This window comes from Mesoplodon mirus, assembly GCF_964341445.2.
Source record: "Mesoplodon mirus genome assembly, chromosome: 13".
Taxonomy (NCBI): Eukaryota; Metazoa; Chordata; class Mammalia; order Artiodactyla; family Ziphiidae; genus Mesoplodon; species Mesoplodon mirus.
Window position 1 is genome coordinate 13061667 of NC_138989.1, and position 26734 is coordinate 13088400.

A 26734-nucleotide genomic window follows, 5' to 3' on the forward strand; every position below is an offset into this window, starting at 1 on the left:
TGATTAGTGGTAGTGTTTAGTACAGAAGTTCTCACTCTAAGATCTGCTTCAGAGTTCATCAACACTATGGAATTGTATGCAGTATTTTGCTTTTCCTTGCGTTTTTTAGGAGAAGGAGTCTATAATAACTTTCATTAGATTTTTTTTTAAACATAGAATCATGACCCCAAAATGATTGAGAACCAAGAGCTTATTAGTACCACAATATATTATCTGCTCCTGAGCCAGCATAGTCCCAGGTATCAATCAGGTGGTAGAACTGTCTTTCTTAGCAAAGCCACGTCTCATCACATTTCTTCCTTAACTTAAAGTACACAACACCAGATGGAAATACTTTCTGTATTGCCTAGTCTTGGAGACTCCATGTGTATCTGTGTGTGTGTGTGTGTGTGTGTGTGTGTGAGAGAGAGAGAGAGAGAGAGAGAGAGAGAGTGAGTGAGTGAGTGAGTTTCTCTTTTGGACCAGCCATAGTTGAGATTTAAGAGACTGAGGAGTGTAAAAATTGATGGTGATAGTTGCTGAGTTCTTTTTACCTGTTTCTTGAGTAAAAAGAAACTTTGCCTTCATACTTAACCATATCTACATCTAACTCAGCAATTCTTTAATTCTCTACTGAGTTGCAGGTCAGGGCAGAGAAAGGGGACACATTCAGCGTCTTCATTAATTTGGTCCCAACCTTCTCGGAGGTACTTGGTGACTTTGCTAACTTTCTGCCACATCACTGGTGACAGTATGACTTTTGACGACTCCCTTATGCAGAAATAAGTCAGTTGCGAATTCAAACTGTGTTAAAAACACTGCTTCATTCAGTGCAATTGTGTGTTTTCATGTTTTCCTTTCAGTGAGAGGGAAATCACTGATCACATAGAAGCTGATTAGTGGTTGAAAATCACGTAAATGATTCATGACTCTCATTTGGAACCAGATGATTTTGGATTCAAGAATCAGTAGTTTCCATGGCTGTTGCGTATTAGTGATAATAACCTTTTGTTGACATTGCCTGACAAAGGAATATGATCTGTAGTGGAACCTCCAGGAGATACATTAGCACAGGGAGTTAGGCTCCCAGCATTTTCATTAGCTTTTTGCCTTTTGCCTTTGTCCTTGAGTGGTCTTGGCTGTGCACTGCTGCTCTTCCACTCCAATCCCTCATTTGTTCTGGAATGAAAACAGTAAATAGAATTTGTGGGTTTTACTTCATAGAAGGGCAGGGGTTTTGAAACAAACTTTATACATTGTCCTCTTTAATCAGAGATATTTTATGTTTTTCTTTCATATTATACTGTCTAAAGCCTTGAAGTTTTTTCTATCCATAAACTGTAAATTCATGTTTTCTCTGTTGTTGAATAAATGATTCTTTTGAATTCTGACCTTCAAGACTTATGAGATAATGACGTGGTATTTATTTAAGTGAAGATGTGTGTCAGTAGAAGACATTGTTTAATGTTTGATGTGATTCTGTGCATGTCCTATTGCTTCATTCTTAGCATTATTGATTTTAAGATACACCTTCAATTTAATAACAGCTTTTGGAGAATAAAGAAACACTAATCAATTACAAGATAGATCTGGGCTTTAAGAATGAGTAAAGAACTGAGGAAATGTGACAGCATATATGTAGTCTACCTGAAAAACACAGTTAAGTCCCTTAACTAGGGAATAAACTGGTGATTTTATGTTTCAGTTTTGCTTCTTGAGCACTTTCACCTTATTGTGTATTCCATATTTTCTATTCTAACTTTAATGGAGTCATATAGTCTTTAACCTAAAAAGCAAGTTCACTTATCATCTTAGGAAAACAGACTGGTTACTTTGAAAATGATTTTTTTTTCATTGTGAACAAGGAAGATTGTTGTAGAAGTTCATTTTCAAAATAAAACTAGTTGAAGCAAGTGACTTTTTGATGAGACACTGCTTCAAATTGGCTCTGCCCATAGGGAGTTACATTGTGGCCAGCAGAAACTATTGCCATTTACCAACGCAAATCTGTAATGAGTTGGGCGAAGGCTTGAATTGTTTCCATCCTCCTTGATGGAGTGGAAATTGCAGAGCCAAAAGCCACGTGCAGAATTGCCTGAATATTCAACAAAGAATTGCTGTGCTGCTCTTTTGCTGGTAGGTAGAACCTTGTATAGAAGAATTATATCCACGTTTCTGACAGGTTTTCTTACAAAATATGTATCATTTCATTGAATAGTATTAGAGATTACTGTATTTCATCAGTTTCAAAATGCACATTTTCTCCCACATTTTTATATTGTTAAAATTAGGGATGCTCTTTACAAATGATGGCATCTCACAATTGACTGGAGTTATGATATAGTTGTCATCTGCCTGTACTTTAGTGAACTTGAGCATAGCTACTTATATTGTTGTCACTTCAGCTGAATTGTGTGCACCTTGGGTATTATATGAGTTGAGTTCAGTTGCCATTAACATGTCTTCAGAAAGAGTACCCTGTGATATGACACGGAAAAACAATGTACACAAAACGGCATGAATACAGAAGCGGGGCACAATTTAGATATGAAGAAAGCAAAATATTCATTACTGAAGAAATGACTGCAGTTCCTCATTTTTTTGCAAAGCCATAATCAAGTGCTTTACCATGTCTACAAAAGGAAAATACCTAAGTAGAAGAGGCTGTGCTATGCTTTTATTACCAAAATCCCTGCTAAAGAATTGACTACCACACACCAAGCAAGAAAGATCCAGCATTAAAACTTGCAAAAAGTGTGTCAGTGGCTTGGAAGAATATCTCTGAGGTACTCTTAAGAAATGCTACCTATATTCCCAACATTCTTGATCACACAAAAGTTAAAGTAATATAGAAGTGTGATTGGATTTGAAGCAATTCAAAAGTGTAAGATGTTTCAGGAGTATATCAACCAATTCTGATTTTTTTTACATGTATAAGAATAATACGTAATAAAATTCTATACCCAAAGTCAGAAAATTCTTTCAGTAAGTATAGTGTAAGAATTTTAAGTACTAAGAAAACATTTTGACAGTTTAATTGGTGATGTTTTTATTTTCAATGGTGGATCTTATCTGTGATTATTAATTCAGCGACTTGCTAGTTTGTTATTGAAACTGTATTCTTGATGTAATTATTGTAGGTGCCTAATGGATAAGAACTTCGTTAGGATTGGGAAATGGTTTGTCCGACCCTATGAAAAAGATGAAAAGCCGGTCAACAAAAGGTGAGTCTTTAGAATTCTTTTGGGTTTTTGGTTTCTTTTGCTTGACCACAGCTGTCTTTGGGGAAGAGGTGAATGGAGGAAGTAGCTTTTATTTATTTTCCAATAATGTTAGTAGTTTGGATGTTTGAAATAGATTCCTGGATCACATTTTATTAAATACTCTATCATTAAATTTTTGTGGAATATTAAATTTTGACTAGAAAAATGATTATCAGTAACCCATGTCTAAGTCCCTTATAACCACACTATTTGGAATTGAATTACTCTATTTTGTTATTTTCATTATTCTAATTTATCTTTCTTCCTTATAATGTTATGTGGCATAACTTTAAATCAACAGTCGAGTGAATTCAAATGGTGACAGTTTTTATAGAATTGTTGGATGCCCCTTAAAAGTCAGTCAACACATCCTTGACAGTTGTCAAACCAGGACTGGGAATTACTTCTCTAAATAATCCTAAACTTTTAACCATAATTTATTCTATGCATGGCTTTAAAGGCAGCCTTTGATACTAAACAAATATGGAGTTTTAGATCAATCAAGCCAGAATCAAAAACGAAAACCGTCAAAATCTAATATTTATCTCACTTTCCTTTGAACACAGTTTAGATTTAATTGGAAGTTGGCGACTATTTCTTTTTTTGTAGAGCTGGGTACACAGTCTTGATTCTATTTTACTATCCATGAACTTGCCCTAAGCTAAGGGTCCCAGCTTCTGGCTGCAGACAGGTGCTCTTGAAACCTTATGTGGTAGATTAGATCTTTTGGATAGCTGGCCAGAATTTCAGCTGGCTACTCCTGCCACTTCTTCCTGTAAGAGATTTAATAGCAGCCTTCTCTCCAGCCTGTATGTCTTAAAGCTTTGATGAAGTGGTTGTCTTAAAGCTTTGATGAAGTGATTTCTGAGCAATGTAACCACTTCCTCATTAACTAAATCTAATTTATGAAAATTGGGATTTCTTTTTTCAAATCAGATAAATTAGGGCCTGGTTTTTTTTTTTTTTTCCCCCAAATCACCATGAACTTCCTTGAAATATTTCCCCCTTTTTAGTACATTTAGGATTTATTAAAAATTATATTTAAGTAGACAGTAGGTATTATGTGTATCAGAGTTTACCTGAAAAGGATAATACTGATTTTAGAAAAAGGTACTAGTGTACATGGGTGTGATTCTGTTTACAGATGCTTTGATTGATGGAGAGGAACTTTTTTTTTCCTTTTATTTTAATCGATTTGGTCTAACTAATGAATGTTTCATGGACATAATTCATCTTAGCATTTTCCTAAAATTTACAGAGGACTTAGATTTTCCTACTGGTTAAAGTTTGGGCTTTTATTGTTGAGGAGTCTGAATGGTTATATATGGATTTGCTTTAGGGCATTGTTCTTCTTTGCCATTCCTAGTGTGCCTCTCCATGCTTAGTGTGCATTCTCACAGCTGGTCACTGATGAATTGACTGAGCCAGTCCTAAAACTTTTGATCAATAGGTATAGATGTTTGTGTGATGATTTGAGAGGAATTTGGGGATGAAGAAGAAATGTAGAAATAAAAAAGGGATTGAAGGAGTAGCAATTAGTATTTTAATGCAAAAAATAATGTTTAAAAGTCAGATGTGTTTAATGATCTTTTGTATAGCTTGTATATCTTTACACTTTATTTAGATACTCGGAGTCTTCCTAACTTAAGCAAGCCAGATGTAAATAATACATGTAATATATTTGGATATTTGATTTTGTTTAAAACTGGGAGGCTGTTGATTTCTGCAGAATGTAATTAAGTTATTTTATTATTTTTAAGACTTTATACTTGTGGTTGAACCTTGTGGAACTTCATTTTCCTGTAGTGTAGAAATATTGATGATTAAAAAAACTATTTTAGAAGACGTTAACAATTAGAAAACATTTTAAAGCAAAGATTCAATTTAAAAATTTGGCATTTGCTATAATAAAACTTTATTAGGTGTTCTGAGTGGAAAATAGAGCATCTTGTTGGATGTTGAAACAGGATCTCAGTGCTTGAGTCATTTTGGATGGACAGAGTGGCCCTGTAGAGGAGGGCATTTAGAATAAGAAGAGTTGGGATCATACCCCGTACCCCTCTTTACAAATTATTTGCTCTTAGAAAAGTTGTTTAATTTTTCTGGGGTGAACTTTTATTTTTGCTGTTATTGAATTGATAATAATTAGTATCTTAGAGGGTTATTGTGAAGATTAAATGAGTTAATTTATGTGGCTAGTTTATAATTTAGTTGAGAAAAAGCAAGAACAAATTAATCTTCTTGAAGCTTAATTTTTTTTTTTTTTTTAGTAGATACCGATTTAGTAACCAGGGGAGAGGAAAATTTGCTGCCCAGTGTTAAACACATTGTATATACACATTAATATTTTTAGGAATTCTCATATTTGATATCATTAGACCCAGATAAAAGGAATACACTTTTAAAGTAGTGATATTAGCCTATAGATACTTTTTTTCAATAGATTAAAAAGACGATTTAACACACTATTTTATGTAAGCTAAAATAATTCTAATAGTGGCAACAAATTAATATATTGATGATTAGGTTTCACCTGTTCGATTAATAGCATATTATTTTTTGAGCTATCATTTCTCTCCATATTGATAGCAAAACTAAGTCATTTGCTGGTGGACTCTATAAAAGAGTTCTCACTGTTGGATATGAGATGAAGTTTGGGATAATTATAGAAATTTCACCAGGCAGGTCCAAGAAGATAAAAGAAATTTATATCACTTTTTTGCTATAGTAGCATATCTTTTGTTACTCATCCTTGGGAATATAATAAGTAGGAAAGAGAACTTGGCTTTGTCCTAAAGAGTTGTGACAACTAACATCAAGCATACAAAATTTATGATTTCTAAGGTATGTTGAACTTGAAAAAGCCTTTGCTTTCAGAATATTCTTAAAAACAAACCAGTAAAAAAATATGTTCTTTTAAAATAATTTAGAAATTGTTCCAATGATGGAGTTTCTTTCTATTGGAAAGGTGTTTATTTTCTAATTTAGTCTAGTTTCAACCCACATTTGACTACCACAGAATTTGAAGTTTATATTCCTTAGTCTTTGAATGCCAATTTTAGCAAAATAATTGATTGCCCCCAGTAACAGTTTGGACCTTTGATCTTTCCTAGTATCAGGTGTACAGTAGCTGAGTTAACACAAATACCGACTTGCCAGTGCATTTTCTGAATTAATTCACCATTTCTTCCTCGTGAGCAAACCTGCCCTACTCTGGGGTGATACTCCAAATAGCCTCACATGTTTTCAACTATTCTAATTACTTTTGTGTGTGCTGTTAACAGATGCACACACACGTACACGATGGGAAGTACATCACTTTGGGTGCTTTTGTGTCATTTCATCTGGATATTTTCTTGACTCTTAAGCTTGAGATTATTTCTTTAACTTCTTTTTTTATGTTCTCACACTACCTAATGTACAAGAGATGCCCTTGTCTTTTGGTTTTAGTAGCAAAAATCAGTTTTTGTGTAACAAGATGAAATATTTTGATGTAGGAGAATATTTTTTAGCACTTTAAAACTTTCATTCCCTCTTTTTCCTCACCCTCCCCTGTTGCTTCACCTCTTCTTGTTTTCTTTCCCATCCTCCTCTTTCCTGTACTTCCCTTATATTGTAGCCCAGTCATCTGTGTTTCCTTCTTGAGATGCAAAGATGAAAAGTCAGGGAAAGGGATCTCATTAGAGGGTAGACAGACATGTAAACAATTACTTACAGTGTGAAAGATAAAGGGAATCTCTTATTAGTGTCCAGAAAAATTAAGGTCATTAGTGATGTGGTACCTTTAACAAGGACTAGCCAATGGGAAATTCATAAATAAAAGTAATGGAACAACTTGGATTTATTAATCATACATAATAGTTTTACCATATTTTTTGTGTGTTTTTGGTGGATCTATAAAATAATGTAGTCGTTTTCTGTTGGTTTATTTGATGGAAGATATATCAAAAGGTTCTGTGTATTTCGTCACTTGAATTTGAGAATTGTGTGAAAAGTGAGAAGACAGTGAGGTTAGAGTCCTGGGGAGCATCTACATTTACAGGATGGGTAGAGAAAAAGGAGTACATAAAGGAGACTAGGAAAGGTCAGTGAGAGATGAGAACCAGGAGGATCGGTGTCACCAAAACCATGAATTTTTAAAGTTTCAAGATTAATCAGCTGTGTCTACCAGAGAGGTCATATAAAATACATTCTAAAAGGCAGTTATGCAGCCACGATGGACATAACATGAGCAGTTTCAGTGCAGTAGTCAATTTCAGGTTGCAGTAGCGAATTTCAGGTTGCAGTAGCCTGAGTTACAAATGGCAGTTGAAATGAAGATAGGAACGTAGACTTCTTATTATATTTTGTTATAAGTAGCTGCAAAGTAGAAAACTGTTGGATCTAGGAAGGGAGGAGACAAACTTTTAATAAGAGCCTATGATAAAACTAAGTGGTACTGTCTATTGTTTTTAAAAGTGTCTTTCGTGTACCAGGCACTCTGCTTTGTACTTTCACAGACATTATGCATAGAGTGTCAAATTGAAAGACCAGCTCAACCAGAGGTAGCTTGTTTACTTTTTAAAAATTACTTTTTTTTCTTAGTAACTGAAAGGCAATTATCACTTAGTTTTTGTTTTTTGTCCTATTAGCAGTCTAAAAAGTACACAATAAAAACTTATATCCTGAATATCAATAATTTATTTTCACAGTTTAAATATATACTGTCAGTTTCAAAAAGGATTTTAAGCACCTTACAGTAAGAGATACACCTTTAAAAAATGTATATATCGGGCTTCCCTGGTGGCACAGTGGTTAAGAATCTGCCTACCAATTCAGGGCACACGGGTTCAAGCCCTGTTCCGAGAAGATCCCACATGCCACGAAGCAGCTAAGCCCTTGCGCCGAAACTGCTGAGCCTGTGCTCTGGAGCCCGCGAGCCACAACTACTGAGCCTGCGTGCCTGGAGCCGGTGCTCCACAGCAGGAGAGGCCACTGCAGTGAGAACCCCGTGCACCACAGCGAAGAGTGGCCCCCACTTGCCACAACTAGAGAAGGCCCGCATGCAGCAATGAAGACTCAACGCAGCCAAAAATAAATAAATAAAATAAATACATTTATTTTAAAAATGTATATATATACTAGAGAGGTTTTGTGAATATCATTGTTGTAATTCCTGCTAGAGGACTGAAACTAAGCTGGAAACAGAGCTCTCCTTGATCACCGGTCCATCTAGAAATATGGATGATCTTCCATTAACTGTCTGACTTTGTGGGACTTACTGAATCCCTCTGGACTTTAGTTTTAGCATTTATTATTTCTAAAATATTTTTCAGTTTTTCGATTCTCTGATTCTAGGGAAATTGTAGAATCCAGGCATGTCGTCCCCAGAAAGTACATAATGTACTTTATAAGTATTTGGTTTACTTCTTTGATGTTTTTGGAGTGTTAGAGGATATTATAAAAATAAAGATTTATTAAGAGTGGTTCTTAGAAAGTATTAAATTCCTATCTGAGAACCTGACAGGAGAGAGTGACAGTGTACTTCATGTAGGGTTTTATTAATAGTTGTGTAAGTTCGAAGTATTATTATAACTTAATATTTATGGCTAAAGAATATAGAACGCTGTGAGTGCTAAGATGAAATACTAAATTATGTAACTGTGAAGCTTCCTCTTTGTTATAATGTTCATATCTGGTCTGTTGTTACAGTCTTCAGCCTGTCTGGGTCTTCTGACTTCAAACTGCTCATGTTTCTAATCCTTCTGCTCTGTGTATCCTTCTGTTAGTCTACTTTTGGTGAAGCACTCTCCCACATAAGAACATAATGTGGCGTCAGGGTTTAGGATGTTACCCGAACTTTATCTGGCATTCCTGTTCCCCAGTAGAAGCCTTTTGTCCAGCCATAGTTGCCCTTCACAATTCCTAGCATAGTCTAAACTCCTTTTCTCTTTTGTTCTTGTTCTTCTCCCTGCCCCCACCCCCAACCATTTCTGTCTTCCCTGGCAAGTTAACTTTGATCTCTCTTCTTTGAGCTGCTCCCCTGAGGCATCTTTTCTAGCTGTTTATTTCTGACATTTTACCTCTATATTTATCAATAGTATGTTTTTACTGTTCTTTTTTATTTTATTTTATTATTTGAAAAATTTTATTTTTCTCTTGAATTTGTACTAAGGAAGATGAGAATTTACTCTCCTTCCTCCTTTTCCCATTCCTTCATTATTCCTAAATTGAATCTTTAAAACAGAATCATACTTATTTTGGTGTTTACTATATACATCATTATTTCTCCTTTTATTCTATTCAGCATCTATTACAATCCCTAGTACAAAGGATAGTACAGGTTTGGAGGAACTGAATGGAACTTCTTTCTGTTGTAAATTTATTTAGTTTTCTAGGATCAAAATAAAAAATGAGGTCTTAAAACTCATTTAATGTACAACAAAATATTGAATTATGTCATTAAAACAACAACATTCTCTTTATCATTCTTATTTTAAAAGATGATCCTTTAAAATATTATCTTTTATAAATGGGTTAAAATCCTTGTTTCTTATAATTGTCAGTTTTGCATGAGTTTTTCCTTAGTATTATTTCTTATTGAGTGGTTTGTTCAAGTTTGAGCAGTTGGGCTCTTTATGATGGTTACTTTAATTCAAGTATTCCCTAGTAGAAAGCATACATTATACCCTGTTGGACTTTGTCCCCCATTGCTAGCCCATGAATTGCAATTCTGCTAGTGGAAGCAGACTCAACACATTTTGAGATCTTAACAGGCCTCATAGAAAGAAGGAGGCCTCTCTAATTGGTTGCACACAGAAGAGCCTAGAGGGAGCATTGTTGGGGAACATTTGAAGGATTATTATGTATCACTGAAATTGACCAGTGTTGTTTACAGAGTTTATCTGGTACTGAGAATCTAAGAAAACAAAGGAACATCTTAGTATGTATAATTGAAGACAGTTGACTAAAGTATTTCTATGTTAGATGAATTTTTAAAAAATAAAAGACTGTATCAGGTAAGTTTCACTGAATGAGAAAATTGGACTATTAGCTGGAGAATTTTGAGTTTGTCTCAATGGTTTTAAAGTATTCTATCAATTTCATTGTAGCATGCCACCTCCTCTCCTTTGTTTCTTACTTATAATTTCAAGATCTAGAACTGAAGCTTTCTATCACAGTGTGGTTCACATTCCTGAAATAAATAACAGCTTTCTTCTGCTAATGATTTGCTGTGTCCTTAAGTATTTCTAGGCCTTGATTTCAACTAGAGTTTCTTAGGGAAAGAATAAGACATTGTGATAGCCCATAAACACCCAGTTTGTGAAAATAGAAAAATTGGGATTATATGCTTTTACTTTTCAACTTTATCCCAGTAGCCCTTCCTTTTCCCAGTCTCTAAAAACTTATAGTACTGGTTTGGGACACATGATTTGTTCAAATATTAAATTAAACATGTACTGTCTTGTATTACCCTTGATCATTTTAAGTGTGTTTTGTAGGTTCAGAAAGGTAAATTACAATACTAGAGGACACTACTTTAATAATGGCAAGGCCTCCCTTTCCCCCAACCCTTAGAAACACATGCTGTTAAAAATACCCAGTGAAGAGTCAATAAAATACTTGCTAAGTACATTTCAAACCAGAGGATGCTTTGGTTGAAGTATATTATGGATACATTCGAACGTGACTGTGTGTTTGAAGTACAATACAGGGTATGTTCTGTAGCTGCTATAGAACAAAGCATTCTGTATTTGTGCTTTGATTTTCTGTAAACTAAGCTTCCCAAGTTTCAGAACTCTTTTAATTCTTCTGAGTATATCATGGAGAAGCCTTCAGTTGGGCCATTGGCACCTTGTGTATCTGATCTCTTTTAAGGGTACATGCAGTACTCCTGCAACTCCTTTGAACAAGTCAGTTATTTTCAGAAACAGCTGAAGTTACCGAGCAGCCAAGTTGGAGCTGAACCTGGGGTGAGGCAGATGAGTAGGGGCCAGTCATCCTGACCCGCAGTGTAAGTATTCAGAATCATAAATATTGACTTCAGGAATTAGAACTTTTTTAGGAATCTGATGCACACACATATACATTATTACAAGTATTATTGATGGGAGTAAATGACAGAAGTTTAGGACTTTGTTATAACTCCTAGTTATGTTCTCAGTGAACACAGTCAAACTGAGCCACTTACTATATCCTGTGTTTTTTAAACTCTGAGTAGGAATAATAATAAAGGTATAATGATGTCCACCTTATATAGGTTGTTTTGAGGATTAAATGAGATAATGTGAATGTCTAAATAATTAGACAAATTATTTAAAGCCTGTTTCATAAATTTCTTCCTAGATTCTTATAGCACTTTGTATACTATTCACTATATTATGAATGAAACCATTCAACTTTTCAAAATTAAATGATAATAATTCAGGAATAGCATTATGTATCATTTTATTTTTCCATTTTCAGATCATTTAATATTATTTATATATATGAAAGTTGTATAATTTATATAAACCATGCATTAAAAGCAGATGATAGAACTTCCATAAAATTCACCTCCTTTACACCAAGTATTTTCATAAGTTTGATTTTGGTCTCATATACATATGTAGTTATAAAGAAGCCTGTTGACTAGTAAGATTCACTATAAAGCGTGATAGTCTGTTTTCCATATTTCACATATAAAATACACTTCTAGGTAATGTTAAGCCAAGTGTCTTTAGTAGTAAGGTGAGATAGCTACCCTGGATAATAAAAGGAGGCAGCATAGGTGAAAAGTGACCCAGACAGAAATGGATCCAGCAGTCACAATTACCAGATGAGGAAAGAAGGAAGCTCCTTACAAACCACCACCACTTCCAGGATTTTCTTCTCACTTGGATGGGTATCATTCAGACCTTCTAGAAACATATTTATGCACTTGCTTTTTACTTTTCTTTTTTCCCTACCATTCCTCATAAGGGTACCAAAAAGGGGAACGTTTTTTCTATTCTTTTTCCTTCTTAAACACATTTATCACTTACATAGCTTGAAATGAGGAGAATGGTCTAGATAAAAATATTTGATATGGAGTGAAGAATAATAGAAAAAATAAGTGGGAGGTTGAGGATAAAATAAATTGTTATCTATATTTTTAGTTCACTGGCATATCTGGCATTAAAAGTACTAATTATACAAATGTGGCCATTTGTTCTTTTGTTCTTAGTCCTGTGTTTAATGAACAATATTAAAATGTTTCCTTGGAGGGAATTTAATTCCATATTACTCACTCACTTTTTAAAGCTTTCCTTTATACTGCTTTGTTTGAAGAATGTGTTCATAAGTCATTCCAAACGTCTTAAAAAATCTGTCGTGTATTTTCCTATAACAAAAAGATTGAATGTATTTATTAAAAATTGTAAAATTCAGAAAACCACATAGAATTATGAGAGTTTAATTGAATTCTAACACATAGATACGTCCTTTATTTGAACATAGTAATGTATATGGAGTCTTTCTTAATACTTTATATATTCCTATACATACATCCCTCCATAGTGCTTGATGATTACTTAGTGAATTCTTAAAAATTTAGCTTTTAAAAATAGAGTTATTTCTAGATACACTGGAAAAGGGTCACTTCAGCACACTAAAGTATAATTTACAGAAAGGTAAAATTTAGACTCTAATGCAAATATAAAATGAACAAATGGCATACATTTTTTAATCAACTCATTGATTAGTGAAAGAACAGGTAAGATGTGAAAACCAGTTCAAAGTATTTGAGTAGCTAGGTTTTTCTAGAAAATTAATAGGTATATATGTATCTACAACTTAGTAGCTCTTTGAACAAACAATGAACATAAATTGAAAGGATAAAATGTATTTTCTTCTTGCCCAGAATTGCTGATAAATAGGACACGTATGCCTGTTGAGCACTGTACAACTTCTCAAACCTTGGAATCAGATTGGATGCTACTACTCTTATTTCCTGTCCATATTGATTTTACTTTATGTCATAGTCACAGCTGAGACCCCACCCCCCACCCCCCGCACCAAATTTAAAATATCCCACCACATCCATGTGAATTTACTGCAGTGTTTTGGGGGGTTTGGTGCACAGCTGAGGAACTGAGGCACTAGATAATCCTTGGATGGACATTTCCCCTATATGGCATTGAAAGGACAAGCTGTCTTCCATTGACCTTACTTCAAAGTTTTGAATAAATCTCTCTTATTTATTTATTTATTTATTTAGCTAGCTGTGTCAGGTCTTCATTGCAGCACACGGGATCGTCTTTGAGGCATGCGGGATCTTTCATTGTGGAGCGTGGGCTTCTCTCTAGTTGTGGCGCTTGGTTCTCTCTCTAGTTGTGGGGCGCGTGGTTCTCTCTCTAGTTGTGGCGCGCGGGTTCCAGAGTGCATGGGCTCTGTAGTTTGCAGCACGCTGGCTTAGTTGCCCTGCAGCATGTGGGATCTTAGTTCCATGACCAGGGATGGAACCCGTGTCCCCTACATTGGAAGGTGGATCCTTTATCACTGGACCACCAGGGAAGTCCCTTGAGTAAATGTCTTAAAAAGTCCCCTGAGGAGCTTCTAATGAGAATTGTCAGATTTTCCTTCGAAAACAGCTTGAGGGATGGGGTGTTGTCATTGATTGTCCTGGTAATGTCCATGATTAATAAACTACTCTGTGTTTATCCACAATCCCTGCTCAGTGTATTGACTGTTCTAGTAGGCCAGTTAATCACGCTGCTGTGATGCACTAGAGCTATAGTATAGCAGCTTCTTGAACTTTTTGTTGTCAAAACACCTATAAACGTTACTGAGCACCCAAAAGAGCTTTTGTTTATTGAGTTATACTTATCAATATTTACTCCAAAGAATTAAAACTGAGAAAAGTTAAAATATTTATGACTTTTTAAAATAACAGTAACAAACCCATTATATGTTAACACAACCTTTTAAACTAAAATAACACTTTTCTAAAAGAAAAAAATATTTAGTCAGAAGAGTGGCACTGTTTTTGCAAATCTCTTTAAACTCTGGCTTAAGGGAAAACAGCTGTATTGTGTCTGCTTCTGCTTGTAGTCTATTGTGACATCACACACGATGTAGCCTCTGGAAAACTCCATTGTGCACTTGGAGAAAATTAGAGTGAAAAGGATAAATAATGTCTTCATGTTATTTTGAAAATAGTTTTGACCTGCTGCCTGCTCGGCATTCCTATACTTTAAAAAATTTCAACAAAGATGTGGTTTGTCTGCATTTTATTCTTAGGCTGGAGCAGGTAAACTTTTCCTGCAGATAGTAAATATTTTCAGCTTTGCAGGGCATATGTTTTCTGTCAAAACTAGTCAAGTCGACATTGCACTGTGAAAGCAGCCGCAGACAATATGTAAGCAAATGGGCAATAGATTGTTCCAGTAAAACTTTATTTTACAAAAAATAGGTGACCGTGAAATGGAGCAGGACCTTATGGTCCTCCCCCCGCCCCCACCCATGTCCTCAGCCTGCCTTTTGTCTGTGGAAAAACTTTAGCCAAAGAATAAGTTTAATCAGAGAAGTGAGAAAATGCAGAAACAAAGGAAAACAGTCAAAGGAGACCAAATAATAATAGTTTATTCATTAAGCAAAGTCAAGGACCTTTAGCTCCTCCTCAAGGGCTATAGATAATATTCTGAGCCATACCCTGTGAGCTGTCTTATAGATACTAGAACCCCAGCAGGTGAAAGACATTAACTACATGATGACCAGACTGTAGCCATGACATAAGCTACAGTTCTGAGAAATGACCTCAAAGAAATGGGAACAAACCGATCCTGGAACTGAAGATTAACTGTACTTAAAACAATCAAGATGACACTGGGCAGACCTCCGCATGACCAATGTCAAGATGACTGTCAGAGCTGACTGTGCTGTTTCTACCTGTAGCCCCTTCCCTCTGTCTATAAAAGCTTTTGCCCACTGATTATCAGTGGCATGGAGTCAGCCTTTGAACAGGAGTCTGCCCTGCCCCTGATAGCCAGCATCCGAAATAAAGCAAACTTTCCTTTCCACCAACTTGCCTCTTTATTGGCTTTAGAGTGGCGAGCAGCCAGACCCCCACTTCCAGTTACAATGGGATGGAATTGGCCCTGGTACCTAACTTTGCTGACCTCTGCCCTTAAGAGGAAATTTGCTGTCCAGATACGCTGAAGTGGTTAGCTGAGAAGCCACACAGCTAGAAAGCTGAGGACTCAGATCTAGGCATTTCTAGTTTCACAACTGCTGTTTTTCTCAGTTCTTCATGCTGTCTTCACTAATACGGTTAATGATTATACCTTTAATGTAGGAGGAGTGATTATTGATTAGAAATAAATTTTTAAGGTAAAAATTTATCTGATTACAAAGTTATATAAGGGCTAGAATTTAGAATCTTCATAGATACCCAAGAAATGATTGGATGAGTGTGTGTCTTTGTCATAATAAATCTTATGCACAGCACAGCATTTTAATTCTTGTGATAATTCACTAAAATATACATACCTGAAAGTGTTTTCTTTTCAACTGATGAGCTCTCTGAGTAATTATTTTATCTTATTTAAATAATTATGTGGAATGGGCAATACATGTATGTAGTATAAAATTTAAACAGCACAAAATTATATAGGCAAAAAAGTCTCTTCCCCACTCACTGCCCAGCCAGCCAGTTTCTCTCCTAGTGTTAAATCATATTACCTGTTTCTTTTTGTCTTTCCAGCGATTGGTTTATGCAGATATACAGTGTGTTGTATATATTTCCCTTTTCTATACACATAGTATAGCAAATGGTACACATACCCTACCCATTGTTCCATTGCTTTATTTTACTTAATAGATAGTGATGATGTGTTGAAGATCAATCCAAGACATGCATATAGGACTATATAGGAAATTTTCTAATTTCAGAATTTGTTTGCTTTGTTATCTGTGTTCTGTGAGTAGCTTTTCTAACAGTTTTTTGTTGTTGTTCTTTTTGGGTTTTTTAAAAATGGTTTTGTTTTGGTATTTGGTTCACATAAGTAAGATAACTTGACAAAGTCCTGCTAAAGAACTTAGTATTATCAGGAAGGTAAGATATAAACACTTAAAGCAATTAGAGATAAGACACTATATATAATTAGTGTCTTGGTTTGTGAAATATTAAGTGCTAAAGGTGAAAATTGGAATATACTGATGTGGGTTCTAGTGAAGAGAAAAGATTCATGAAGTTAAATGTGTTTTGTCAAATCTGAGGTTTGGATGACTTGGGGTAGAATCATGGAGAGGAAAATAGCAGTAACAAAGACATGTACACAGTGGTGTCTCAAGGAAAGACTTGGCTTCTAGAGAGGAAAGTTCAGCTTAACAGCAATGAAGATAGGAGGAGATAACTTCTAATAAGAGAACTCCTTGAGTGATCTAGACAGTTAGATAGAAGTTCTGTGACAAAGTTCTAAGTTAATGAAGCTTAGATTAATTGTGATGGTTCATGAGAATAGAGACTTAAACGTTGTTTTAGTAATGACTAAATAATTAGAGTAGCTCCTTGTTAGAATTTAAGAATTGCAAAAAAGCCACCAATAAGTGTTGTCCTGAGAGTTAAAGATCTTAAACAAACAAACAAACAAACAGGAATACCAAGCCTTCTTTTGATGGCCCAGTCCAAACTTGCCACTAAATTATGGCAATTCATGTATGACTTTTCCCTATTGCTCTTGCCTCCTTGCTTCTGCAGATTTTATTAACGTATCCTGGGACTGTTTTTAGTTAGTACCTTTTGTATTGTCATATTTTGTCTCTTGCCAAGGATTTTAGCATTTACAACCTGCAGGCTCTTATTGCTCATGATAAGTTTTTTTTGAAGCTAGGGTATGCCTCACATTATTGCAGTTGAGAAGCACCTAAGCCTTATTATAGCATTAAAGTGAATTTCCTTATAGCGCTCTCTGGTGCCACTATAGCCTCTCTGTATGGGTTTAATCAGTTGGCCTCTACTTCAAACTTGAAGAGAAGGCACCAGTAGAAAGGTAGTCATGCTTCCCAGAGTCCACAGTACAGGTTTGGATGTGCTCTGAAAGACAAATTGAAATGGTAGAATAAAAAGCAACCAAGATAGAGATACTCAGTAAAACAACTTCAAGTTGGAAGGAAAGGGAGCTAATATTTGTTTAAGTTAAGACTATTATTTATTGAGATACTGTGCTAAATGCTCAACGTAAATTATTTCCAGTCTTCACTATATACCTGCAGCTTTGTGTTATTTACTTTGGTTTTACAGATGAGAACGTGGAGACCCAGAGAATTTCAGTAAAAGACTAAGAAAGTGCCAGAGCTAAGAGCACATTTTCCAGGAGAGGGACAGGACCTTTCTGCATACTGCTTGCTAGGTACTTATGTCTTGTTACTCCTCACAGCAACCCTGTGAGGTCAGTGATAGGAGGAGTGGTGGTGAGAGATGGGGAGATGAGACTGCTACTGGGGCAGGGCTAGATCTCTGTGCTACCGAGGCTCTTGCCCTTAATCTTAGCAAACAAATAATAAGTACTGTCTTCTTCCAAAACAAATAAAAAACAAATGATTCACTTTTTAGTTCCTGGGCTAACTGCAAACAATGGAAAAACTATTTGTGGAGAAGGGACACAAAGAGAAGACTGCAGAGATGGCTGTGCTCAAGGTTCTGAAGGAGATTCCTGATCATGCTTCTTCTGGACCTTGTTTGCACAATAAAGCCCCAAATAGGAAATTTCAATGCATATCTAGAAGGAAGAAAGAGGTTCCGGGCCTTGGGCATTGGTCAGGGCACTTGCCCTAAGGGGCTAAGCTGGAAGCTGCTCAGTTGACGGCTCCCTTGTGGTAGTTACATGGTTTGCAAATTCCCCTAGAGCTGTCAAACTGGAAGTCTTTCTGGGTATCAGTTTGAATCCTTGGGTCAAAGGAATAGAGATCAGGGGTATGGAGAGGTGAATTTCTGTCTGTCTTTTGAAGCTTTGCCTAAATATTCAGTGACTGGTACTTAATAGTAAATTTAAGAATACAATGTATTTGTGGCATTTAGCCAAATTTAGAATTACGGAGGAGAAAAATGTTACTTTCCCCTCTTTTATTCACTTATCTATTAGGTGAGGTGTAAGAAAAAGAGCAGCATCCTTTCAAACCTCAAAAATTGAACATAGCTTAAATCCTTAAGAAAACTTTAAGTTTTAATATTTAACAGTATGTTTTTTTTTCATGGGATGTGAAATGGGAGAAAAATACAATAGAGAGATGCATGTTAATAATAAGTTTTGAGAAAGCTGCTTTGATAACCACATGACCCTTTTATTGGTCATATAAAGCTGGGAAGGACAATACAATAACAAACCTTATTTTTCTCTGATAATAGGATGAATGTTAAGCTACAAAGAATAATTTCAGGCATTCAGGTCCATCATTAGGAAGATCAATAATGGGGTTTAGTATTTAGAGACAGAAAGCTTGAGCATCAGTCAATTAAGAAACAGAAGACAGTATCCTAACCCCAGCAGAGTTGTAATTTATGTGATTAATAATAATTTTTTTAATTTAATTACTTTACTGACATATGTTTGGAAAGCATTCTAATAAAACATTCAGGTCAAGGTCTGAGTATATATTTATTTACCTTTCTCAGTAATAGATTTTGGGTTTTCACCAAGTTTATCTTTTATCCCTTCTTTTACTTCAGCAAATTAAACATTTCCAGAACTCTGTTAGATTGTTTTTGGCTGTTAATTATTTTTATTATAGGGAAATTAATTTGCACTCTATCTTACTTTTGTTTAGTTCCTGCTGCTCTTTCAGTGTTTGATGGACGCACTTAATGACTAAATGAGAGAAAAGTAACCTAAGACCAGTTAATATAAAATTGAGTCCAGCGGGATAGTTACCACACTGAGCAGTCTCATTCTTGTTTTCGTAAGAAAGCTAGAATGTTGTAACTCAAATATACTTCCCAAGGTCACAGAGCTAGAGAGGCCGACTAGTAATCTTTTCTCCCCTTCTGTAGTTCATTGTACTTTCTGCTACGTTACATTGCCTTCTGTGATTTAAGTGCTCATAAGTTTTTTAAAAACCAGAGGTTTAAAAAAATTATAAAAGTAATACATGCCCTTGAAAAAGTTAGGTAGTTTCGAAGGCAACAAAAACCTCCCTCTTCACCTCTTTTGCTCCCAGACTCGCATGAGATAGTCCCTGTGAATGGTCTTTTATGTATTCTTTCAGAATTTTATTCAGAAGACTCTAATATTGTATCTCTGTAATAGTAATTTTTCTTTAATCTACCATAAAATTAAGGAAAATTAAACATTTTCCATCTTAATCCAATTTCCTAGCTTCCAAGTGTGGACTTTCAAACTACTCAGTGCTGCTTTTTAATAAAAGAATCCGATTTGTTATGTTACTGGAGTTGGAAGGACCTGTGAGGTAAGAAGGTCCCCTTAGCTTTTTAAATAAGAGGTTAAGTGATTTGCGTAGAGCTCCACAGTATTTAATTCCGGTAAGTGGTTCCAGATTTCTCTTCTTCCCACTAATCCATACTGCCTCTCAACTCATCTTATAGGCTTAAAAGTGAACTGTATATCATAAACAGGCGTGTTTCATGTGTGTACTCAAGAAGTACAAGTACAAGTCTCTTAAAAATCTAATCCATAAACTAATACCCAGCACACAGCAGCTACTTGAATATTTGGATTGAAATAATTTAAACTAATTTTTCACTACAGTTCGTTAAGAAAATGAGGGGGTTGGACCAGATCATTTTAAGGACTTTTCCACAATAAATGTCTATGATTTTAATTTTAGTTTCATTCTGTCCTCAGCGTATCAAGCTGTTTTTCTTCAGACTCAAAAGCTATTGTGTTGGGTGGCTAGTCCTGACTACCTTTCCCAGCAAGACAAGAATGTACCTGTGCCCTGTGCAGTGTTCGGTGCACTCAGGTGCCAGGTTTCCTGTTAATCCTTATCCTTCAGTTAAAGGGAAATTTAAAAATTATGTAAAGTTGCAAAATGGAACCAGGTTCCCATACATTTCAGATCAGATTACAACTCTGTCCTGCATACTTTAGTGAGCTGATTTATAAGCCAATAGTCCCCCTCGTACAGGGTTGGGGGGGAGTATGGCTGGAAATTGGAGTATGAAGTTTGAGGCAGGAAGCTGGTTGGAATTTAAGTGGTGGTCCTGGTGGTGGTGTAGTGTTAAGTGGGATAGTAGTTTTAAGGGCCTGTGTAAAATAATGTTTATTGGCCAAGATTTGGCAGGAATGTACCTACCAGTTACCTTGACATACAGTGTAATATAGTGTGCAGTCAGCCATGGGTACGTAAACATCTGTGAAGTTTAAGGGAACTCTATGGTTTTATAAAATTCATTCATCGAAAGAATTCTTGCTTTGTTTTGTCACTGTATATGAAATATAACAAAAATATTCCGTGTGTTTAAACAGTGTGGTTAAAGACAGGGCATAAAGGGTCATTAACAAGAGTATCTGGCAGAATGGCAAGCCTGCTTATTCTTCAAATAGCAGATCAACAGCTTGCTTAGAAACCTGTTTGAACATATATTAAAAACCAGTGCTAGCTTGATTAACATTAAATCAAATAAGGTATAGAAGCTGAAAGCTTTTACAAGTTTAATTTCCCGAAGTGTAAGGAGTCGCTTCCCAAAACTGATGTGAATACTGAATTACCACAGTATTGGAGTGCCTTTACTAACCTGATTTATTTGAGGTGACTCAAATTAATGGATTTTAAATTAAATTAATTAATTTAACTAAGTTAAAATTAAATTAATGGATTTAAAATGACAAAAAAAGATATTTAAAAGAATTATTTTAAGCATTAAGTCTTAATTGTTACTAGTTTGGAAAATTGGAAGGTACATAAAGAGTCTTATCTGTCCTGTAAATTAAGAGTAAGATAAAATCATATCAAATAAGCCTTTATTATGGTAGAAAACCCAGAAAGATTCCATAAGACTATCAGGGTACAGGTGCGGGAGGAGAAGGGCAATTTACTTGAATACTTTTTAACACTATTTTCCTTGCCCTTTGTTGGAATTTGAAGGTTGGCCTCTGAGGACTATTGATGTTAATATACTGAAAGTGTAGATGCCCTTTGAATAGGTATTCATCTAAATAGTATTGGTTTTGCCTGAAGTTTCTTTTTCATAGGGTACTCCATTTAGAAGAACAAAAGTTACTTTTCTCTTCCAATTTGTTAGCATATCTGGAACCAAGCTAAAACATGTTATGCTTAAGCGATACCAATTGAGTGATTTGGCCTTATCTGTACTGTGGAAGAGAATTAATTTTAATTCCAGTGTTTGTCATTAATTAGTAATCAGTTTCTAAACGTGTGACTGATTTTATCAAAATTTGTTTAAATTGTTTTAAAAAACATTTTAGTTAGTCGGATTCAGTCAGTTATGTCTGTTGACTGAACTTAGTTTATATTAAGCATAAAGAGTGGAGAAAACATTCATTATTTAAAACAATAGTAAGTGGAGTTAATGTTTCTCACTTAATTGAAGAACATTTCTTTTTGAAGCACCTTGACAATAATTACTTTAGTTCATGAAATTTCATCTGTTTTCAGAATTGAAAGCAAGCAGCTGTCATCATCTGAAAATTAAATATCTCAAACTGTACACGATGATATTGAATTACTGGTGATTCTTGTTCTCCCAACCCCCCTGTATTTCTTAGCTTTCTATCATGAACATATATTACATTATTAATCAGAACAAATAATACTGGTATTTTTAAAAAGTAAACATAAAATAATACATTTAATTTTCTTCTGAATCTTTATAGTAATAAAGTACACTTGAGCACTTCCTTTTAAAAATTAGTACCTCTAGTTTATAATTGAAATTGAGTGCTAAATGTCGATAGTACCAAAATATCAACTGCTAGTTATTTTTAAGATTCATTTAACAATGTTAAGAGAAAAACCAGGCTCTCAGTGGGAGAGTGATTTATAGTATAGTTCATTAGTGATTTCTTTTTAAATTCTTAAAGCAGTATTATTAATTAGTATTTTTAGAGATTTCTGTACTGTGTAATTTTAATCTAGAAGTACTTATATATTTTATATGTCATCTTGATCAACATTGGGGCCCCCAGCCATCTTTGGGCCTCTGGGGGACTGTATGTTTCTATGCTAGGCTGGGCACTGTGTGCTTTATCATCATTGTTATCATTATGCTGGGTGCCAGGCAAGTGCTTTTCAGTATTTTGAGAGACACTTAAGTGTGGTGCTTAAGAGCGTGGACTTTGAGGTCAGACTGCCTGGATTCAAACCCTAGCTTTCCCAGTCACTAATGGTGACCTTAGGCAAGTAAAAGTTACTTAACCTCTTTTTTCAGTTTATCTGTGAAAGAACGGTAATTGTTGTCCCTATGTCATAGGATTGTTATGAGAATTAAGTGAGTTAATATTTACAAAGTACTTAGAAGAGTGCCTTACATATTTAATGTTTATTAGTCAAATGAACATTCATGTAATCCTCATAATAACCTTAAGAGAGATGATTATTTTACAGACGAGAGATTATGTGATTTGTTTAAGGTCACACAGCTAGTGATGTGGATCTGAGATTTAATTCTGGTCTGTCCAGAAATGTGTGTTGGGATTACAAGTGCCTGTCTTATAATAGCCCTTGCATTTGGACATGTCCCCTGGCAGTTATTTTATCTAGTCTGTCCCTTAATGCATCATGTCAAAAGTGATTGATGCTTATGCTATATAAAACTTGACATAATTATAGTCAAGTATGCATGAAAAAAAATCAGGCATGATTCTAATGGGTAAAAAGGACATATGTGGGATTGTATCACTCGTTTCTAAGACATTAAAAAAGTACAAGTTGTTTAAATTTTATGATCTTAAAACCCAGCCAACCCCCCCCCCCAAAAAAAATGTTACGCAGGATGCATAGTTTAGAATAGAATCAACTGTATATGAATATAACAAATAACTGTTTGGGTGAAATAAAATTATTGGGAAAAGGAACATTATAATAAACTGAGAAAAGTATGTGTTAATATGGAAAAAACCTGAAACTGATAATTCAAGATATATACGTTGAAGTCAAATGTGGAATGAAACATCCTCATTAAAAATACATACACCAGAAAAATTTATTTATCTTGGCTGTACTTTAAAATAAAGCTTTAAGAAAACCCTATTAAAGCAATAATAATTTTATCTGTATTTTGGTGGTTTCATTAAAATTTTTTCAAAAAGTATTTCAAAACCAGCAATACTAAAAAAAGAAAAGCAACTGTCTGATCTTGATAAATATATAAAGTATAATACCCCGAAAATACTAAAACTGAAAACATTAATTAGACCATTCTCCTCTGTGCAAATGGTTGATAAATAAAAACAGCCATTATTTATGAAGCAAAGACTCAGTTTTAGTCAGCCTTTTTTTTTTTTGGCTGTGTTGGGTCTTTGTTGCTGCGTGTGGGCTTTCTCTAGTTGTGGCTAGCGGGGGCTACTCTTCCTTGTGGTGCATGGGCTTATTGCGGGGGCTTCTCTTGTGGAGCACGGGCTCTAGGCACGCGGGCTTCAGTAGTTGTCGCGCGTAGGCTTCAGTAGTTGTGGCGCACGGGCTTAGTTGCTCTGCGGCATGTGGGATCTTCGCAGACCAGGGCTTGAACCCATGTCATGGCAGGCGGATTCTTAACCACTGTGCCACTAGGGAGTCCCTCAGTCAGTCTTTACAATAATCTTTATAACAGACTTTACAAGAAAAGTATTTTGTTCATCCATCCTATTTCTTAAAACAAATGCAGAGGGAAACAAATGGGAGGTACCCATTCACATATATTAAAGAAGCAAAAGTAAATAAAATGGACAAAACCAAGGCTGGTGGTATTTAAGGGTAGCCTACTCATTTATTGTTACTCTTCAAAAAAAATGTCAATAAATCCAGTCTTTCTAAATAGTGATATGGTACCACAAAAGGAGAACTGTAAAATTCATGTTATTCTTTCACCTAGTAATACCATTTCTGACAAATGGTATTACGGAAAAAACTCTTTTTTTCATTGATCTTTCTAGTTATATTATTTATATTCAGCCGAAAACTGGGACCTGCCTTAATTTTCAATAGCTACGCAAAAATATTTGTTCAAATATGGATTTATATTTTCACTATTGAGGTTTCTTAATAATATCTAACATGTGCTTCTAAGTAATCAAGAATACCAAATGTACATGATGCTTACATACATATAAAATAACTTATTAATAATGATAAAGGTTCTGTACAAATCTTCTTTCTAAATAACCAGTTTCTTTATCTGTAAAATGAAGGTGTGGGACAAAGTGATACCTGACACTGATTCTGTGAAGGCTGTGAACCAAGAATAGCAAGAGGGGATGGATTCTTATAATTATTTTTTGTGGCCACGAAGTCCCCCCCCCTTCTCTCCCCCTACCCCTGCTTGACTGATACTTGACTGATACTTGACTGATGACTGATGTGTTAAGCACAGGGCCCAGTCTTTTGTGTAGGATTTCAGTAAGTCAGTGGATGATACGTGGATAGATGAATTAATGACTAATCCTGTTATACTTTTTATTTCTTTAAATTTTTTCCAGTTTTATTGAGATATAATTGACATTAACTAGTTTTTATTTCTTTTGTAAAGCTGGTTAAATAAGGAACAAATAATATTCTTGCAGTATTTTTTTGCAGTAAGCCTTTTGTTCATATAAAATATAAATGAAATAATATCTTAACATTTATTGATTAAAGTAGTACTGTGTACTACTCTTCTAAGCATTTTTTCAAAGATTCTTTAATCCTGATAATAATCCTATTAGGTAATAATTATCCTCAGTTTATGGATGTAAAACCTAAGGTGCAGTAAGGTTAAGTAACCTACTCAAAGTTGGATAGCCAGCAAGTTAAAGGGGGCTGGGCTTTGAGCCTGTCTTCATACCTTCTGCTCTCCCGTAACTCTGCTCATACCTCAGTGCCCTTGACTTTGGTGGGTTCTTATAGGCATGTGTTGAGACTGGGTAGCCTGGGCAAGAATGTGGGTCAGGCAGGGTTTTACCACTAGACCAGGCAGTGCACCTGCTGGTTGGAGATGGGGAACCCAGGCCAACTGAAAAAACTCATCAGGACTTGAAGAGTGAAGGAAGCTAGGGTAGGCATCATCTCTTAGGGAGAAAGACTAAAGCTAGGATTGTTTTAAATGAGGGATGAGTTTGGCTAACAAGTCTTGGTTCCAAATATTGGCTTTAACAGGGCTGTTTAGGATTCCTTTGTTGTTATTATTATCCATTTGTACCACTAAGTTTCTGGCTGATAAGAAGCATCTACCTTATGAGCTGTTGCAGGGAGAAGATGTTAAATCTTCAAATGAGCTAGAACCTCCGTATTCCTTGGCCCTTGAGTTTTTCTCAGTCACTTTTGGAAGCAGCACCTTTATCATTCTCATGGACTAGGTCATGACATCAGTGCTGCATTCTTTTGAGTACCTTGGCCTTGTGCCCAGGTTATTTCCCATGTTACAACCAGAGCTCTCTGGTGGTGGACCTCAAATTGGGGCCCTGCCTTTTTTCCCCAATTCGATTTTTTTTTTTTTTTTTTTTTTTTTTTTGGTACGCGGGCCTCTCACTGCTGTGGCCTCTCCCGTTGCGGAGCACAGGCTCCGGACGCGCAGGCTCAGCGGCCATGGCTCACGGGCCCAGCTGCTCTGTGGCATGTGGGATCTTCCCGGACTGGGGCACGAACCCGCGTCCCCTGCATTGGCAGGTGGACTCCCAACCACCGCGCCACCAGGGAGGCCCTATTTTTTATTTTTTTTATTTTTTTTCAATTTTTATATCTTGGAAACATATGCTTTTTTTTTTTTTTTTTTTTTTTGCGGTACGCGGGCCTCTCACTGTTGTGGCCTCTCCCGTTGCGGAGCACAGGCTCCGGACGCGCAGGCTCAGCGGCCATGGCTCACGGGCCCAGCCGCTCCACGGCATGTGGGATCTTCCCGAACCGGGGCACGAACCCGTGTCCCCTGCATCGGCAGGCGGACTCTCAACCACTGCGCCACCAGGGGAGCCCAACATACGCTTTTTTAATGTGGGCCACCATCAGTACGTAAAAGGTGATGCCAGTGCTAGCATATGGTTGTGCACAACAGTAACAGACCGGTATTATTTCAGGTTAGAGTCCTAACAGTTCTAGAGAGAGCACAGACTGAGTGTCCTTAAAGTGTAATTTAAGAGTTCAAATCCAGAACACTGACATTCTGAAAAGCATATGTGGCAAGTCAATTCAAGGTAGTACATAGAATTCAGATTTCTTACTCTGAGAAAAGCTATTGCCAATCCTAAGGCAATAAAATAAACAGAGGCAGCAGGAGTCAGGAAACAAACTTATAGGCCAGTGATTCCTGTTTACCACAAACGTTGTCAATATTTCATCATCCACATTTGGGTTTATGCCCAGGTAGAATTCTTTAGTTGACCATTTTGGAAATTCTAAACCATATATCAGGA

At 35.7% G+C, this 26734-nt stretch overlaps 1 protein-coding gene across 3 annotated transcripts in view; it reads left to right on the forward strand.

The window, feature by feature from the left end:
- Positions 1-26734, forward strand: part of MED13L (mediator complex subunit 13L) — a 290942-nt gene that overhangs the window by 166375 nt on the left and 97833 nt on the right. For all 3 annotated transcript variants that reach the window (XM_082641500.1, XM_082641499.1, XM_082641501.1), the window contains exon 4: positions 3120-3203. In XM_082641500.1, the coding sequence (XP_082497626.1) occupies positions 3120-3203 (84 nt within the window). The remainder of the gene's footprint in view (positions 1-3119; positions 3204-26734) is intronic.